General features: G+C 43.2%; 1 protein-coding gene across 1 annotated transcript; it reads left to right on the top strand.

Annotated features, from left to right (window-relative positions):
- The first annotated feature begins 957 nt into the window (after window positions 1-957).
- LOC126234327 (uncharacterized) lies at window positions 958-19320 on the top strand. The gene is made up of 3 exons (XM_049943012.1): window positions 958-1083; window positions 10663-10827; window positions 17570-19320. The coding sequence occupies exons 1-3, from the start codon at window positions 1014-1016 to the stop codon at window positions 17926-17928; spliced, it is 594 nt and encodes a 197-aa protein (XP_049798969.1). The 5' UTR covers window positions 958-1013; the 3' UTR covers window positions 17929-19320.
- Window positions 19321-19473: the final 153 nt, after the last annotated feature.

The raw sequence follows: 19473 nt of genomic DNA, 5'->3' as shown, positions 1-19473 counted from the left end.
ATGTCAGTTCTAGTATAATATATTTGTCCAATGAATACCCGTTTATCATCTGCATTTCTTCTTGGTGTAGCAAGTTTAATGGCCAGTAGTGTATACTCAAACGGGGAAGTGATCTAGCAGGCTGACCCTGATTAGGACGCTAGGACCAGAACAGGTTCATCGAACCTAATTCATGAATACATATTATGATGAGGATGATGATGATGAAGGCCAATGGCATCATCCAAGTGGTAATATTCACCCAAGTGCCACCTCCCCCTCCTCCCTCCGTCTCCTCGCTTTTATCACTTTGTTCTACTTCTCGTGGTTCAGCAGTCTCTCTACAATTTATTCTTATGCTTCTACGTTAAATACTTGTTCTCCTCATCGTTTTGTAATTGTGTAACGCCAGCGAAAGCTGTCCTCGGCTTCATGATATCCTTTTCTTACTGTTTCAGAACATATGTCTGATACATTACATTTAAATCTTTTTGTTAACAGTGTTGCGAATTACTGAACCTTTGTAGAGTAGCCAAACAAATATGGGAACCCCCTGCCGGTAGCAACATTCATGACGCCTTACACGGGCCCTAACTGGACAGAAAATCAACCTAAAATGCCTGACACCTCTTTATATTTATATCACACACCAACTGGGGCTAGTTCCCGTCATTTACGCGGCCTGGGATTACGAGAGCTGTGCCAGACGAATGTCTTCTCGGGAAGAAAGAGGTAGTACCTGGTATTTCGTTAGCGCATTGGAGCATCGTTGTTCTTATCGCCGAAATTGTACCACGAGTCCGAAAACATGTTTACGTTATTTATCTCGCGGTGTAGTGCGAGCACTTGGTTTCAGTTTTAGGAACACTAATGCTGTTTGCACGTTGTAATCCGATGGTACGACGAACGCGATACACAAAATTTAAGACCCAGTTCCTCGGCGAGGTCTTAGAGGTAATCTTAGAGATAATACTGTCCCACCGCAGTAGGAAAGAGGAGCGTCTTATAAAGGAGACCGCCGAACGGTAGCAGTTATGCATCCACCTCCAGCCGCAATGATGAAGAGTTTGGTGGTCGCCCTGCTGTTGGCTGTTTCAGGATCCGGTAAGAGAGACACGCGGCTATCAATGAAACTACGAGGATCTTTCAAGTTAGAAGAAGGTCGGGTAGTGTGGAACACGAAAGGTTCTTCGGAACTATTTTCTGAAAGTTGTATTGGACCGTCCTTCACATTAAGCAGTCAGATACGTTGCTTAACAGAATCAGAAAACTCGAAATCAGAGGGATATACATTCGTTGATTTGAAACATTCGTTGATTTGAAAATGCCAACAACCTTGCCGCAGTGGGAACACCGGCCCGTCGGGGCTGATTAGCACTTGGGTGGGCGCCCATCTGGTCTGCTGGGCGCTGTTGGCAAACGGGCCACACTCAACCCTTCTGAGGCAAATTGAGGAGGTCCTTGATTGATAAGTAGTGGCTCCGGTCACGAAAACTGACAACAGCTGGGAGAGCGGCGTGCTGACCTCACACCCCTCCATATCCACATCGAATGACGCATATAGGCTGAGGATGACACGGCGGTCGGTCGGTTCCGTTAGGGTCGTCCGGGACCGGTTCGGATGGAGATTAAGTTAGTTCCTCCTTCCTCGCTTTGTGTTTTGGTCGTTTTAATTTTTGGAGGGTTATATCGAATATGAGATCGAGAGGTGTAAAAAAAGTCATTTTTGTGGCAATAAATGTGTATATTGGATCGTAAACGGTTATAAACCCGAACTTGTTCATCAACGCACTTATTGTGTCAAAGAATTTATCAACTTGTTCCTTGCTGAAACCTTCTACCGCTCGCTGCAAACCCGTGCAAACTCGTGGACTGAGCTATCCTTAGCATTGAGCCTTCATTTTTTTTTCATAAAGCCATAGTAAAAGTCTTTCCTTGTGTTCAGTTTTGTCCTACAGAAGCAATGCTGTATTTCCAGTTGTTCTGCAATTTTTTACGCTAGTTTTAAGAAGTCATCTTTAAGCCGTAAGCTGGCTATCTAACTTCTTAACATGATCTTACTACACTGTTTCCTGTTCATTACAGAATGTTCTCGGGAAATACTATTATTTCCTGAAACTTATTTCATGGCCACCACTTTGTCTGTCACCTAATGTACTTATTGCAGATGAAAATTTATCGCAATGCCTCCCGCAGTGTCATTTCAAGAAGTCGGTCTTTTTCCACTTCCTTGAGGTAGAAAGAAACGTTGAAGGGAGACACGTGAGTCGCTGTTTGGGTTTAGAGAGAGAGAGAGGCTAAGTACAAGAGAGGGGATAGCTGCAACTAAAAGACTTGTCCACAGTTTTCGTAGTTTACAAAAGAATGCTTCTGATCTCGTGTGGCATACTAAATTAATGCACATCCTCAAAAAAAAAAAAAAAAACTCATTTTAGATCAGAAGAAGATCCACTGTGTTAAGGACATATTGAAACGGAACTGCGCTGTTAACTCCAGATAATGATGCGTCGAGCTCTAAAAAGATCAAGTGAGGGGTAATATTGAGCTGTGTGTCGTCTTCAATCAAAATAACGGTTTGATTCAGCGATTACACGCAAATGCACAGCGCTACATCAGCACAACTGAATTTGATGATTAATGACTAATTTTCTCACTTGTATTATTTAAATTCATACGTGATACTTTTTAAGATTTTACTGTTTTTAACAGCTTTTATTCATAGAGTGACACTATGTCTGGCACGGCTGCCATTTAGCCAGATAAAAGTAAGCAAGGGCTGTATATCCTTCGTTACAATAACAGTTTCAATGAGAAGGCTGTGCTGTTTATTAATATTTTGTCAAATCGTGGTTCTACTTTGAGACACAAATAACCAAATAATTTTCTAATTGAAGCATGTTTCTCTTCTTAGTTTTTATGTTGAGCATTGAAGAAAATACCAATTCACATTGGTAGGAAGTGGCGATGGCACTAATAATTATCATACTTTCGGTTGCTAGTTGTAGATATTCCAGTTGTTGATATTCTTCTTTTCTCTTCCTTCAGAAGAGTTCAATCTTTTTCAAATTAAATTTCATTTTTAGCATTCCATCAGCAACAAAATCAATAAAAGTTTCTTTTATTCTCGTGTTCAGGTCAGCCAACTGTACAAACATATAAAAAATAGGGTTTAGTATCCTTTTGTGACCGTTGTCAGCTTCAGAGTTCAGTTCTGGAATATAACTTAATAGCTTATCTTCCAAATAATGCAATGAATGTGTGAACTTTCTACCACCGACTGGTCCATTGCAGTTTCTTCGAGAATATTCTGAACGATAATAAAACCTCAAACCCCATCTATTGTAAAAACTTTGATGACGTCGCGAGGAATCCTTTCACTTAATTTTTGTCCTTTATAACATTTATTTGTCTCCCTCGAAAGCTCTTACTTAAAATATTTAGATAGTTAAGAAGATCGGCGCGAAATACTAATTCTAATAGCCAAACAGGGTAACAAAAATAATTCGTATATCCAGATTTAGATTTTCGCAATAACATTAACAGTTCAGATTTTAGTTCCAGAACTCATGTCAGTACCTTTCCTTTGGAAAACCACTTAACCGCTGCGTGCTAAATGAGATTTTGATGGAGCAAACACATATCTTAACAAATGATTTTAAATAGTCAAGTTCGCAAGGCTTTACCTTTAAAAGGGTGCACAACACTGATCGTCTTTCGAAGCACGTCATTTAAGTCAGAACGTAAAATCGTGGCCGCCAGAGCTTGTCGATGAAGGAAGCAGTGCTTCAATGAAACATCTGGCTTCACTGATTTTAATTACGTAACGAAACCACTTTCATTGCCAGCACCATCAATACAAATAGCGACACATTTTCTCTAATCAATCTCTTAGCTGCGAGTGCTTTCTAAAAGCCCGTAGTAGTCGCAAGACGTGCTTTGCAAAATAGAACGTCTTCTGTGACACTTTCATCTGCTTCTGAGAGCACAGATACCGTAAATTACGTACAGTCTGAAACATCAATAGGTTCTTCAAACTGCAGAGCAAAATGTGAGCTCTTGTTTAACGTTTCGACCAGTAGTTCTCGAATATCATCAGCCATATCGTTTATTTTGCGTTCAGTTATAATCAGAAAGTGGAGAGATTTATAGCTTGTTTGTCTCCTGCTTACCCAACATAATTTCAACCATATCAAGGGCTGCTGGCAAAACGAGATTCGCGGCATCTGTGTACAGCTTCCCTGCGTTAGCGGTTCGGTAGCAAGATAATAACGCTTTCTCGCTGACACTGGGTATCTGAAATCAGATAAAAATAACGTTAATTCAGAAAAAAATAAGTAATCAATAACGTAATTTTATTTTCCATCAATAAATAACACTACTATTTCATTATCTGATATCGTTGTAGTTTGCTGCTGGTTAAGGGTTCACAGTTAAGGGTTTTCAGTTCCCTTTCGAAGAAATAGAACGTTTCATCGGCTTCCTTGGAATGTTTGGTTGTGAGGTAACAGTGCAGTGGGTCACTGTGAGTCTTTTCGGAATCTAGGAATACAGAATTTCGCTGTTGCCCATGATCCATGATTCTCAGGATATCGTGTGAGAAAACGGGAGCCGTGTATCAAAGGAGCGATGCTTTCTAAATATGTGCTAATTTGTGGTCGGAACTTTTTCTGTCCTAAGGAAATTCATTATATTCGAACTTAGAATACGCTCAAGAACTCTGCAGCAAAATGACGTCAAGGATATTGGTTTGTTAATTTTGCGGGTCTATTCTTTTGCTCTTCTTAAGAAGGGAAATCATCAACGCGTTTTACCAGTCGCTTCGGACATTTCACTGGTCTAGAGATTCGTGATGAAAAGAAGCTAAGTAAGAGGCCGAAGAGTGCTGTCTGTGAAACCAAGTCGGGATTCCATCCGGACCTGGCGACTTCTGTGTGTTTGCAAGTCCTTCAGTTGCTTCTCAACGCCAGGGATGTCTGATTATAGGCCCTGCGTATGGAACTTTGTGCGATGGTCAAACGATGGTATATCTGTATAATCTTCGTGTGAGAAATGATTTTTTTTTGTACGTTAAATTTCCTCTTGATCCCTTCTGTTGCCGCACCAGACTGGTCGACGAGTGTTGAATAGAAGCCTTCAACCCACATAGCTGTTTTACGTAGGACAAGAAGTTTTGTCGTGTTCCTGGTCTTTCGTTAACAATTCCGAAATTTTTTTATTAAACTATGGTGTGTTTTCCGTTCTTAATATACTTAGTCGGCACGTACTCCTCTAGAGCGTCATTTACAATCAATTTATACTTTGCTCATAGTTTGTCTCGTCCATCATATTGGAGGTAAATGATTTCCATTCGTTGTCTGTGTAGGATGCGTGCTTAACGTTGCGCTCCGAAACACTAGTGCCTGCACCGAGCGAGGTGGCGCAGTGGTTAGCACACTGGACTCGCATTCGGGAGGACGACGGTGCAATCCCGCGTCCGGCCATCCTGATTTAGGTTTTCCGTGATTTCCCTAAATCACTCCAGCCAAATGCCGGGATGGTTCCTTTTAATGGGCACGGCCGACTTCCTTCCCTAATCCGATGAGACCGATGACCTCGCTGTTTGGTCTCTTCCGCCAAACAACCCTACCCAACCAACTAGTGCCTGCGCTAGTATCGCACTTTGCCGTGAGTTCTGTAACAGATCGCAGCCTATCTTCCATTGGGAGCCTCCGAAGTCCATGTACTCTGACGCGCCGTGGAGGTCCAAGACCTCGCCTCCCAGCCGCGGATTTATCGTCCTTTATACGCTTTCCATAGATATTCACTACAGCAGCACGCGAAGAGCCAAACTTCTCCGTTTCCGAGCTGCTCGTTCCAGGTAGCGGGCCACAGCGATCGGCGCTTTGTCAGTGTCGTTTGACAGTGGTTTCCCCATTGTCAGCTCGTTCAAATCGCTCTGAGCACTATGGGACTTAACATCTGTGGTCATCAGTCCCCTAGAACTTAGAACTACTTAAACCTAACTAACTAACTACATCACACACATCCATGCCCGAGGCAGGATTCGAACCTGCGACCGTAGCAGTCGCGCGGTTCCGGACTGAGCGCCTAGTGTCAGCTCGTATAGTCCCTAGAATGATTCCCCATTCTTCTCTGCCTCGCTTACACACTTATCGCCTTAAGTGGTCATAGTGGCATCAGTTGACATTAAGTCTTGCGGTGGATGATGGTCATAATGTTTGGCTCACCACTGTATCCGAGAGGAAGGAATATGGTGTTTGACCTAGACGCTATCGCAATATTAAGAGAAAGGCTTTACCTACTGCTCGACGTTGCATCCCCTGCTGTGGATTGTTGAACCACGAATTCCTGTCGTGCCAGCCTCTTCATCTCAGAGTAACACTTACACACTGCGTCCGCAACTGTCTGCTGGATATATTCCAATCTCTGTGTTCCTCTACAGTTTTTAACTCTCTACAGCTCCCTCTAGGACTGAAGTCATTCTCTGGCGTCTTAACATCTTCGTTATTTTATTCACACGTCTGCGTTCGTAGGACCAAATTGAGGAACAAATCTCAAAGGGAAAGTATGCTGAAGATTAGATGGGTAGATCACATAACTAATGAAGAGGTATTGAATAGAACTGCGGAGAAGAGAAATTTGTGGCACAACTTGACTAGAAGAAGGGATCGATTGGTAGGACATGTTCTGAGGCATCAAGGGGAAACCAATTTAGTATTGGATTGCAGCGTGGAGGATAGAAATCGTAGAGGGAGACCAAGAGATGAATACACTAAGCAGATTCAGAAGGATGTAGGTTGCAGTAGGTACTGGGAGATGAAGAAGCTTGCACAGGATAGAGTAACATGGAGAGCTGCATCAAACCAGTCTCTGGACTGAAGACCACAACAGTTTTCTTTTGGCTGGTTTGATGCAGCCCACCATGAATTCCTCTCCGGTGCTATCCTCTTCATCTCAGAGTAGCACTTCCAACCTAAGACCTCAGTTATTTCCTGGCTGTATTTAAATCTCTGTCTTCCTCTACAGTTTTTGCCCTCTACAGCTACCAGTAGTACCATGGAAGTTACCCCTTGACGTCTTAAGATGTCCTGCCATTCCGTCCCTTCTTTTGGTCAGTTTTTTCCGTACATTCCTTTCTTCACCGATACCACGGAGAAACTTCTTATTCCTTACCTTATCAGTCTACCCAGTTTTCGACATTCTTCTGTACCACTACATCTCAAATGCTTCGAATTCTCTTCTTTTCTGGTTTTCCCACAGTCCATGTTTCACTATTATACAATGCTGTGCGCCGAATGTACATTCTCAGAAATTTCTTCATCAAATTAAGGCCTATGTTTGATACTGGTATCTCTTGGTCGGGAATGCTCTTTTCGCCAGTGCTATTCTGCTTTTGATGTCCTCCGTGCTCCGACCGTCATGGGTTATTTTGCTGATTAGGTAGCAGAATCCCTTAACTTCATCTACTTCGTGATCATCAGTCCTAATGTTAAGCTTCTAGCTGTTCTCATTTCTGTTACTTCTCATTACTTTCGTCTTTCTTCGATTTACTATTACTCCATATTCTGTACTCATTAGATTCTTCGTTCCATTCAGGGAACACTGTAATTCTTCTTCACTTTCACTTAGAATAGCAATGTTATCAGCGTATCTTATCGCTCATATTCTTTCGCCTTGAATTTTAATTCCATTCCTACATCTATGTCTACGTGATTACTCTGTTATTCACAATAAAAGGCCTGGCAAAGGGTTCAATGAACCACCTTCAAGCTGTCTCTCTACCGTTCAACTCTCGAATGGCGCGCGGGAAAAACGAGCACTTAAATTTTTCTGTGCTAGCTGCTTCGATGTACAGATTAAACAGTAGGGGCGAAATATTGCAACCCTGTCTTACTCTCCTGTTAAACACAACACTTCGTTCTTCGTCTCCGATGCTTATTTTTCCCACTTGGCTCTTGGACGTATTGTATATTACCGGTAGCTTACCCCTATTTTTCTAAGAAATTCGAACATCTTGCACCATTTTACACTGTCGAACGCCTTTTCCAGGTCGACAAATCCTCTGAACGTGTATTGATTTCGCTTTAGTCTTGCTTCCAGTATCAACCGCAACGCCAGAGTTGCCTTTCTGGTGCTTTCACCTTTCCTAATGGCAAACCTGATCGTCATCTAACACATCCCCATTTTTCTTTTCCATTTTTCTTTACATTATTCTTGTCAGCAACTTGGATGCAAGAGCTGTGAAGCTGACTGTGCAATAACTCACCCACTTCTCTGTCCTTGCAATCCTCGGAATTGTTTGGATGGTATTTGGTAATATATATCACCACTCTCAAACATTCTACACATCAACGTGAATGAGCGTTGTGTTGCCATCTCCCCAATGGTTTTAGAAATTCTGATGGAATGTTATCAATTCCTTCTATCTTAGTCGATCGTAATTCCTCCAAAGCTCTTTTAAATTCTGATTCTAATGCTGGATCCCGTATCTCTTCTACGTCGACTCCTGTTTCTTCTCCTATCACGTCGTCAGACAAGTCTTCCGCCTCATAGGGGTCTTCAGCGTACTCCTTGGACCTATCTGCTCTCTCTCTCTCTCTCTCTCTCTCTCTCTCTCTCTCTCACACACACACACACACACACATCACACATACATACACCTCTTATTTGACAGTGGAATTCCCAGTGCGCTATAAATGTTACCATCTTTGATTTTCATTTCACAGAAGGGTGTTTTGACTTTTCTTTATGATAAGTCAGTACTTCCGATAATCATTTCATTTTTGATTTATTCACATTTTTCCAGCAGTCATTTCACCTTAGTTTCCCTGCCCTTCCTGTTTATTTCATTTCTAAGTGACTTGCATTTTTATATTTCTGAATTTCCATGAACATTTTTTTTGCTTCCCTCTTCCATCGATCAACTGAAGGATTTCTTGTGTTACCCATGATTTCTTCGCGGCTACCTTCTACGTACCTATGTTTTTCTCTCCAACTTCTGTGATTTCCGTTTTCAGAGATGTCCATTCCTCGTCAACTGAGCTAATTCTTATCGCAGTATCTATAGCCTCAGAGAACTTCAGGCGAATCTCCTTATTCTTTAGTACTTCCATATTCCATTTCTTTGGCATTGATTCTTCCTGACTAGTCTCCTGAACTTCAGGCTGCACTTCATCACTACCAAATCGTGATATGAGTCTATATCTGCTTCTGGGTACGCCACAAAATGAAATATCTGATTTTGGAATCTCTGCCTAACCATGATGTAATCTAACTGAAATATTCCCGTACCACATGGCCTTTTCCAAGTGTACCTCCTCCCCTTGTGATTCTTGAACAGAGTATTCTCCCTTACTAGCTGAAATTTATTGCAGGTCTCCATTTGTCTTTCTCCTGTCTCATTCCTTGTCTCAATCTCATATTCTCCTGTAACCGTTTCTTCTACTCCTTACCCTTCAACTGCACTTCAATCAGCCACGACTATTAGATTTTCATCTCCCTTTAGTTACTGAATTGCCCATTCAGCATGCTGAATACTTTATCTCTTCATTTTCGGTTTGCGAGTCGGCACGTATAACTAAACTATTGTTGTCGGCGTTGGTTTGCTGTCGATACTGGTGAGAACAAGCCTATCACTGTACTGTTCACAGTAACCACTCTCTGCCCTACCTTACTATTCATAAAGAATTCTGCTCCCGTTACACCATTTGCTGCTGCTGTTGATATTACCCTATACAGGGTTATTTGGTACCCGTGATAGCGTTACGGAGATGTTTAATAAACTCAAGTGGCAGACTCTGCAAGAGAGGCTCTCTGCATCGCGGTGTAGCTTGCTCGCCAGGTTTCGAGAGGGTGCGTTTCTGGATGAGGTATCGAATATATTGCTTCCCCCTACTTATACCTCCCGAGGAGATCACGAATGTAAAATTAGAGAGATTAGAGCGCGCACGGAGGATTTCAGACAGTCGTTCTTCCCGCGAACCATACGCGACTGGAACAGGAAAGGGAGGTAATGACAGTGGCACGTAAAGTGCCCTCCGCCACACACCGTTGGGTGGCTTGCAGAGTATAAATGTAGATGTAGATGTAGATGTACTCATCCGATCAGAAATCTTGTCTTCTTTCCAATTCACATCACTGTCCTCTACTAAATGTAGACTGAGTCATAGCATTTACCTTTTCAGATTTTCTAGTTTCCATATAACTTTAAAACTTCTGACATTCCACACCCCGACTTGTAGAACATTATCCTTTAATTGCTTATTCAATCTTTTACTCATGGTCACCTCCGCACTGGCAGTCCCCTCCCGCAGATCCGAATAGGGGACATTCCAGAATCTTTTGCCGATGGAGAGATCATCATGGGACTTTTTCGTTACAGGCCACGTGTCCTGTGGATACACAATACATGTCTTCAATGCAATAGTTTCCATTGCCTTCTGCATCTTAGTGCCGTTGATCATTGCTGATTTTTCCGCCTTTAGGGGCAGTTTTCCACCCCCAAGAGAAAGAGGGTGGATACTGATAAGTGTTTGAGATTGTCAGGGGTTCTTGGGACTGATATGATATAGCGCAGAAGTCATACTCAGTTTTCATAAGGTGTGGAATTCCTGAAATCTTGTTTCTACTTGAAACTTTGACTTTTAGGGTAATTGAGATTCAAATGCGCTCTTGCTGTTACAGTGGCGCAGTATCCGCGGTACGAAGAGGTTGTGCGTAACCCCAAGGACCCCGACCTACTCTACGGCTCCAAGTCAGGACCTCACAACGAGACATGGTACTTCAAGAATTCTGGATTCAACCTGACGTCCATCGTCATTCCGTCGCAAGTCAACGTCTGCAGCCCAGGTAGATACTGTTAAAACAGCTACTGATTTCAAAGTACCTGAAAGTATGAACGCGGTGATTAAGGGCCAGACTATACATCCAAACGTTTGGGTTTGATACCTGGTAAGTCTTACGATTTTTGTCTCTCACTTATCGAGAGTGTTAAGAATGATCGCTTGAACGCCTCTGTATGCACTGTAATTAGTTAAATTTTGTCTTTGCAGTTCCCAATGGAGCGAAACGTAGTATGTTCCTAGATTCGTCCTTTAAAGCTGGTTCATGAAGGTTTGCAGGTAGGCTTTCATGGGGCAGTTTGCAGCTAGTTCGGATCCTTTTGCAGTTCAGGTCTTTCAGCACTTATACGATACTCTTTTGATTTATAAAACCTATGCCCATTCGTGTTGCCGTTCTTTGATACGTTCAGTATCCCCCGCTTTGTTGTATCTGGCACGTATCTCACACATTTGAGTATTATTGTACAATGACTCACAAGTATTCCGTAAACAATCTCTTTCGTGGATTGATGGTACTTCACTAGTTTTCTACTAATGAACCGAAGTCTGCCACACGTTTTGCTTACAACCGATGCCATGTTATCATTCCATTTCATGTTCTTACAGGCTGTTACACTCAAGTACTTGTATGAGTTGAAATATTCCAGTTGCGGACTGGGTGTTGTTTCACAGTTTTGTGAAACAAACATTTTTCTGGCAATTGTGAGTTGTACCACCTCTCATAGTCCACATTAAACGGTAGTTTTTCGTATAACTTGCTGAGTATGCCAGATATAAAGTCTGAGGAAGGCAAGGGCTTTCCACCTTGCCTAGTAAAGCACTATGGTATACAAACAAGACTTCGAGTTCACGACGGCTTTGCCTTTACTCGCTGATTTATTGGACCGAGAAACAACATTCGCTGTTTACGTGTTACCTTCAAAATTTCAAATTTGCGTAATCTCTTTCCCATAATTTTTATTTATTTTTATTGTAGCTGGCAACGTAGGTCTTCTTATTCATACATTTAGTTTCATCATATTCGGCGGACAGGCATTTACGATAATCTCTGTGAGTCTCTTACTCTAAAATATACACTCAGCAACTCTCACTTATGTTCGATGTGGGACTCGAACCACGACCTCCACTTAACGGAGCAGCTATGCTACCCGAGATCACTGAGTCTCTTCCGAATTTATTTCGATTTACGTTGGTACGAAATACACTGATAAGCCAAAATATTATGACCACTGCCCACCGCAACGTTGGATGGCGCCTGGTGGCGTTGCGGCACGAGCCTCGATAACAAAACTATGTAAGTGAAGCGGACACGGGCGGGGGATCATCCTAGCGAAGATATGGGCTACAGATGGGAAAATGTATTGAGATAAGCGACTTCGACAGCGGTCGGATTATTATTACGCAGGGCCTGTGAACGAGTAGCTCGAAAACGACGAAGGTGGTCTACTGTTCATGGGCAACCGTCGTGAGCATCTACGGAAAGAGGTAGAAGGACAGTGAACCTAGCTTTAGGCGCTAAGTGGTTGGACGTCCGCGACTCTTCACAGAACGTGGTGTTCAGAGGCTTGCCTGCTCTGTAAAGTAGGATAGATGGTGATCTGTAGCATCTCTGCCGAAAGAACACAATGCTGGTGCACGCACAAGTGTTTCGGAACACACCGTTCATCGTAAATTGTTAAACATGGAGCTCCGCAGCAGGCCACCTCTACATGTCCACATGTCGACCCAACGACATTGCCAATTATGATAGCAGTAGCCACGGTACTATTGGGACTCGACCATCGATCTTTGGAAACGTGTCAGCTCTCGGAGGGAATGAGATTCTTGCTACATTACGCAGATGATCCTCTCCACAAACACCGCCATCGAGGTGAACGCCTGCTCGGATCTTTCAGTGTGCCATGGACGCAGGCTGGTGACAGCAGTATTATGCTAAAGGAGACATTCTCCTGCGCTTACTTGGGACCTGTGGTAGTAATCGAAGACATGCTGACAGCTGCGAACCACCTGCACCCCTTCATGTGTGATGTCTTTCCCGACGGCGATGCCGGCCGCAGTGGCCGAGCGGTTCTAGGAGCTTCAGTCCGGAACCGCGCGACTGCTACGGTCAAATGGTTCAAATGGCTCTGAGCACTATGCGACTTAACTTCTGCGGTCATCAGTCGCCTAGAACTTAGAACTAATTAAACCTAACTAACCTAAGGACATCACACACATCCATGCCCGAGGCAGGATTCGAACCTGCGACCGTAGCGGTCGCTCGGCTCCAGACTGTAGCGCCCAGAACCGCACGGTCACTCCGGCACTGCTACGGTCGCAGGTTCGAATCCTGCCTCGGGGCCGGCCGGTGTGGCCAAGCGGTTCTAGGCGCTGCAGTCTGAAACCGCGATACCGCTACGGTCGCAGGTTCGAATCCTGCCCCGGGAATGGATACGTGTGGTGTCCTTAGGTTAGTTAGGTTTAAGTAGTTCTAAGTTCTAGGGGACTGATGACCTCAGAAGTTGTCCCATAGTGCTTAGAGCCATTTGAACCAAGCCTGCCTCGGGCATGGATGTGTATGATGTCCGTACGTTAGTTGGATTTAACTAGTTTTAGGTTCTAGGGGACTGATGACCTCAGATGTTAAGTCCCATAGTGCTCAGAGCCATTTGACCCAAGCCTGCCTCGGGCATGGATGTGTATGATGTCCTTAGGTTAGGTTTAACTAGTTCTAGGTTCTAGGGGACTGATGACCTCAGATGTTAAGTCCCAAAGTGGTCAGAGCCATTTGAGCCGACGGCGATGTCATCTTTCAGCAGTGTAACTCTCGGTGTCTCGGATCCAGAACCGTACCACAGTGATTTGAGGAGCATTATAGTGAACTTGTGTTGATGTCTCCATGAGCAAATTCGCCTGATGTAAATCCTGTGGGACCCATCTTCGTGGCTATCGGGCGCCATCAACGCGTACGCAAATCAGCGGCCCTTTATTTACGTGAATTCGATCACTTGTGCGTAGGTATCTAATGCCACATACGTCCACAAACGTACCAACGAACTGTTGGATCCCTGATGTGCAGAATCAGTGATGTGTTTCGTTCCAAAGACGGACAAACAAGCTATTGAGCAGGTGGTCATAATGTTATGGCTCATCAGTGTATAGAAAGTGTATTACATTTTTGACTGTAATATTCATTTCTCTTTCTAATTACGGAGGTCCTACACGTGTATGTTGTATCTGTTCATCAACAAGTCGACTACTAATATTCTAACCACTATCATGCAACAATAATTGCAAAATAGACTGTTCACTGAGTAAAAATCTTACAACATTAACAATTTATGCTGACCCTTTACCACAGTCATATAAAACTTACGGGAAGATATAACCGCCTTTTGACTATACGATAATTCTTTAATACAGGATCTAGGTCGTGTAATATAGCATATCATGCAGTCAAAATTCGGTTGTATCTTTTCGTGAACTCTACTACTGCGACGAAATCCAACAATAGTGACAGCTATAACTAATTCTGAGCGTTTGAATGAGTGATATCTGGAAAATCTGGTCTGTTTGACCATGTCATGCTTCATATGCCGAGTTAGCACGATTGCAACGAAAGGAGTTACGTGATTACGGTACATCCGTCGGCACACGGACCATGCTGTCGAACGTCAACGCTGAGCGTGCCAAGTCCAACGTGCTGGTGAACGCTCAGAAACCATGCAACTTGTGCATACGATACGTGTCGCTAATATGGTGTACGCGATTCGTATTGGACTCCGGCTGCAGTTGTCTGCTGCATCTGGCTCGCATATCACACTGTTTGCCAAATGGATGGGCGTAAAATTCCTTCTTTAGCCCTATTGAAACACACATTTGCTCTATTGTTCGTACGCTAGTTATGTTGCTCTGCTGTAGTATAAGTAAATAAAAATTTCAAGATCCGTCGACATGTTGTAAGGCAAAAAGAAAACTACGCTGTCCAGTCAATAAAGACATCGGATTATAGGAGATCCATTACAAATTCCATGCAAATTCTTAGTTGATCACTGTTCCTGTTCAGCAGCAAAATCTTTACAACATGTAAAATAAGAAATTTAACGCCAGAAAAAGCAGAATATCTTACTGCATGTAGTGCAAGCTGTCTTGTAAATTAAGCCAATCGAACAAACTCACTCCTCAGAAGCAGTGCACTTATATTGACATAACAGAGGCAGGCACCTATTTATGAACTGATAATGTTTCTGCACGCGTGTTGACCGTTAAGTGAAAGCAATCGGTTACTGCGTTGTTCGTGGTCTCGGCACACTCTTGACACTGTGGATCCTAGAATATTGAATTCCCTAACGATTTCCGAAATGGAACGTCCCATGCGTCTAGCTCCAACTACCATTCCGCGTTCAAAGTCTGTCAATTCCCGTCGAGCGTCCATAATCACGTCAGAAACTTTTCACATTAATCATCTGAGTACAAACGACAGCAACGGCAGTGCGCAATCCTTTTTCCCCTGTACACCATACTGACCCCATCTGTATATGGGCATATCGTCGTCCCATGACTTTTGTCATCTCATTCACCTCAGTGTCTTTGATCTTCTTTGGTACAATGGAGCTGATGATGGTCTGATCCTAGACCGAAATAAATTGTCTCTGATAAAATATACTAATACTAATGCAGATGTGCATAACATAACGCAGTTATTACCATCCATATTAACATGTGTCCAAAAGCATGGTGGAGTTTAGTACATAATAAGGTAACTGATAAATTGATTTTATCAATCACGAACTCACATACTTACGTCGTAGGCAGACAATCTGAAGAATATTGCTAATATGTGCTACTGAGGAATCGTCGCAGCAATTTATCTTGTTAGAATAGATGCCGTTCAGATTTCTAGACTTGTATTTTGTAAGGTCACTGATGACCAAGTTCTTCACCCCTTAGATCCAAAATCATTGTCATCAGTAAAGACGTCCACTCTTGTCTTTTGATTCCATGTGGGGATTTTATCCTCACGTTATCGCGATATATAAATACACTACTGGCCATTAAAATTGCTACACCAAGAAGAAATGCAGATGATAAACGGGTATTCATTGGACAAATATATTGGTGGTGGTTAGTGTTTAACGTCTCGTCGACAACGAGGTCATTAGAGACGGAGCGCAAGCCCGGGTTAGGGAAGGATTGGGAAGGAAATCGGCCGTGCCCTTTCAAAGGAACCATCCCGGCATTTGCCTGAAACGATTTAGGGAAATCACGGAAAACCTAAATCAGGATGGCCGGAGACGGGATTGAACCGTCGTCCTCCCGAATGCGAGTCCAGTGTGCTAACCACTGCGCCACCTCGCTATTACACTAGAACTGAGTTGTGATTACATTTTCACGCAATTTGGGTGCATAGATCCTGAGAAATCAGTACCCAGAACAACCACCTCTGGCCGTAATAATGGCCTTGATACGACTGGGCATTGAGTCACACAGAGCTTGAATGGCGTGTACAGGTACAGCTGCTCATGCAGCTTCAACACGATACCACAGTTCATCAAGAATAAAGACTGGCGTATTGTGACGAGCCAGTTGCTTGGCGACCATTGACAAGACGTTTTCAGTTGGTGAGAGATCTGGAGAATGTGCTGACCAGGGCAGCAATCGAACATTTTCTGTATCCAGAAAGGCCCGTACAGTACCTGCAACATTCGATCGTGCATTATCCTGCTGAAATGTAGGGTTTCGCAGGGATCGAATGAAGGGTAGACCCACGGGTTGTAACACATCTGAAATGTGACGTCCACTGTTCAAAGTGCCGTCAATGCGAACAAGACGTGACCGAGACGTGTAACCAATGGCACCCAATACCATCACGTCGGGTGATACGCCAGTATGGCGATGATGAATACGCGGTTCGAATGTGCGTTCACCGCGATGTCGCCAAACACGGATGCGACCATCATGATGCTGTAAACAGAACCTTGATTCATCCGAGAAAAATGACGTTTTGCCATTCGTGCACCCAGGTTCGTCGTTGAGTACACGATCGCAGGCGCTCTTGTCTGTGATACAGCGTCAATGGTAACCGCAGCCATGGTCTCTGAGCTGATAGTCCATGCTGCTGCAAACGTCGTGGAACTGTTCGTGCAGATGGTTGTTGTCTTGGAAACGTCCCCATCTGTTGACTCAGGGATCGAGACGTGGCTGCACGATCCGTTACAGCCATGCGTATAAGATGCTGTCATCTCGACTTCTAGTGATACGAGTCCGTTGGGATCCAGCACGGCGTTCCGTATTACCCTCCTGCACCCACCGATTCCATATTATGCTAACAGTCATTGGATCTCGACCAACGCGAGCAGCAATATCGCGATACGATAAACCACAATCGCGGTAGGCTACAATCCGACCTTTATCGAAGTCGGATACGTGATGGTACGCATTTCTCTTCCTTACACGAGGGATCACAACAACGTTTCACCAGGCAACGCCGGTTAACTGCAGTTTGTGTATGAGAAATCGGTTGGAAACTTTCCCCATGTCAGGACGTTGTAGGTGTCGCCACCGGCGCCAACCTTGTGTGAATGCTCTGAAAAGCTAATCATTTGCATATCACAGCATCTTCTTCCTGTCGGTTAAATTTTGCGTCTGTAGCAAGCCATCTTCGTGGTGCAGCAGTTACAATGGCCAGAAGTGTAAATGAAATCGCTTAGAACTGATCCTGATGCAAAGTACCTGTGGCTCACAGATTTCTTTGTTGTTTCTCTTTACAGGCACAACGACCAATGTAACGTACGAGGAAGCGATTGATCTTTTCTTGTACGAGACGGATCTCGACAGCACTGCGTCCAAGGTGCGGACGTACTTGAAAGCGTCCGGCTCCTTCAGTGGCATTGTCAGCTACGGGCAGGAGTTGGACATCCCGCTATGGAATGCAACGATCAACGGCGCACCGCTTATCCACGCTTACCTCTCCGACGTCGTCGGTTTCACGTACACTCTCAAAATCGTGTTCAAGACGTCCGGCATCTACCCGTGGTACACAACAAGGATCCTCTCCACCTTTTCCCCCATCCATACATTGACGAACGGAGTTGGAATTGCTATCGGACTGTCGTACATTATTCCTTAAGAGTTTATGCCACATCAGCCCACCACCGTTGTTAGAAAGGAGACTCTTCTCTCGTGCTGGCTTATAGATTTCGTCTTTTGTGCTGTTGCTGTGGTTCATGCTTCAGACAATATGGCAGATGACTAGCTGCTCATAGAAAACGGCCGTAAAAAGTTTGCTGTCTAGGTTTGCATCTCAGCTAAAATTTATCAGAAATATTTGCTAAGACAAGGACACTAAGATGCGGACACAAAAAAGCAAACATTTTTCGACCGTTTTCTGTGAGCAGTGAGTCAGCTGACCGTATAGTTTCAAGTGAGAACCTCAAAGTGAATTCATTTTGAATATGAAGCTATGTTGTTAGATTCATCGCTAGTTATATTACGTATTGCACTAAAAATTTGTTTCGCAAAATTCTAATTTTATGGTAGAAGATTCATATCGACAGCAAGTTGCTCCGATGTGAAGAAAAGTACACAACCAGTTGCAACAAAGGTGTTCGCTGTATATGATAGTACATAGACTTCACTATACTTCTACAATGCAGCCTAAACAACAACAAACTACCCGTGAAAGCTGCTGTCATTGCTGAGATATTTGCGGCAGGTTGGAGCCATATTCAGTACACCGTCGTCACAAAAATTTGCCTGTTTTAAGTACAAGCAGAGTGTGACAACTGTTTATTTACAATGGCTTTAGACTTACGTCAAACCTTCCATCTAATTAAATCTGTAGTGGGTGGTAAAATAATAGGAAAATTCATATAAAAATTACGACTGAAGCGAATAATCTGTAATCGGTACTTCGCAACATGTTGAGGTAAACTGTGATACGCAATCTTCAGAAAGGATTTAGACGATATTTACAACCGAGGTGCTGAACGGAAGTTCTCTTTATGTTTCTACTAATGCTAGGTAGCCGTAAACAAGTAAAAATTCGATAGCATACCGACTTTGGAATGATCTGTATGGCAATATCAGATAAATTAATTACAGCTACAGCTTCAAAAGACAGCTAATGACCTAACCATTAAAACTAAGTACCCTCCTTTCCCAAAGTTCCTAGCTGGGGCAGCCTACCTGAATTTCCTGTTCTTGGAGCTCATTACGTCCTGCTGTTTCAGTTTTGTATTCTTACTGATGGTTGCTGTTCTACATTCTCTTCTAACCACTAATATTATTACTTCTTTTTTTTACTGTTGGTAGTAGTATTGGTATAAATTTTATTAATTTCAAGACTGTACAGAGAACTCAAAATGGCCTTAGATTCACGGAGAACCATCCTTCCACCTCTGTGATTACCGTTATTATTAATAATATTATTATTTATAATATTTTAATTATTATCATCATTGAACTATCAAAAATGTACTATATGTGAAATCCTGGTCTGATAAATAGAAAAATGTTACGAGATTAGCGTTTCGATACTGTTACATTCCTTAAATGCATGAAACTACATGAAACTGAAGGGACACACGAAGTCAGGGAAGAGCAGTGGAACATACTGAAGGGGTGTATTGCGATTCTGGCAACTGTACACATACCAATTCTAGAATAGGCTGCT

Source organism: Schistocerca nitens, chromosome 2 (assembly GCF_023898315.1).
Source record: "Schistocerca nitens isolate TAMUIC-IGC-003100 chromosome 2, iqSchNite1.1, whole genome shotgun sequence".
Lineage (NCBI taxonomy): Eukaryota > Metazoa > Arthropoda > Insecta > Orthoptera > Acrididae > Schistocerca > Schistocerca nitens.
The sequence above is the reverse complement of the archived record's forward strand: the minus strand, read 5'-3'. Positions and strand labels throughout refer to the sequence as shown.

Coding starts and splice junctions, on each gene's coding strand:
- LOC126234327 (XM_049943012.1), top strand. CDS start 1,014: ATGCATCCACCTCCAGCCGCAATGATGAAGAGTTTGGTGGTCGCCCTG. Junction 1,084..10,662: donor GTTGGCTGTTTCAGGATCCG/GTAAGAGAGACA, acceptor TTGCTGTTACAG/TGGCGCAGTATCCGCGGTAC. Junction 10,828..17,569: donor AGTCAACGTCTGCAGCCCAG/GTAGATACTGTT, acceptor TTCTCTTTACAG/GCACAACGACCAATGTAACG.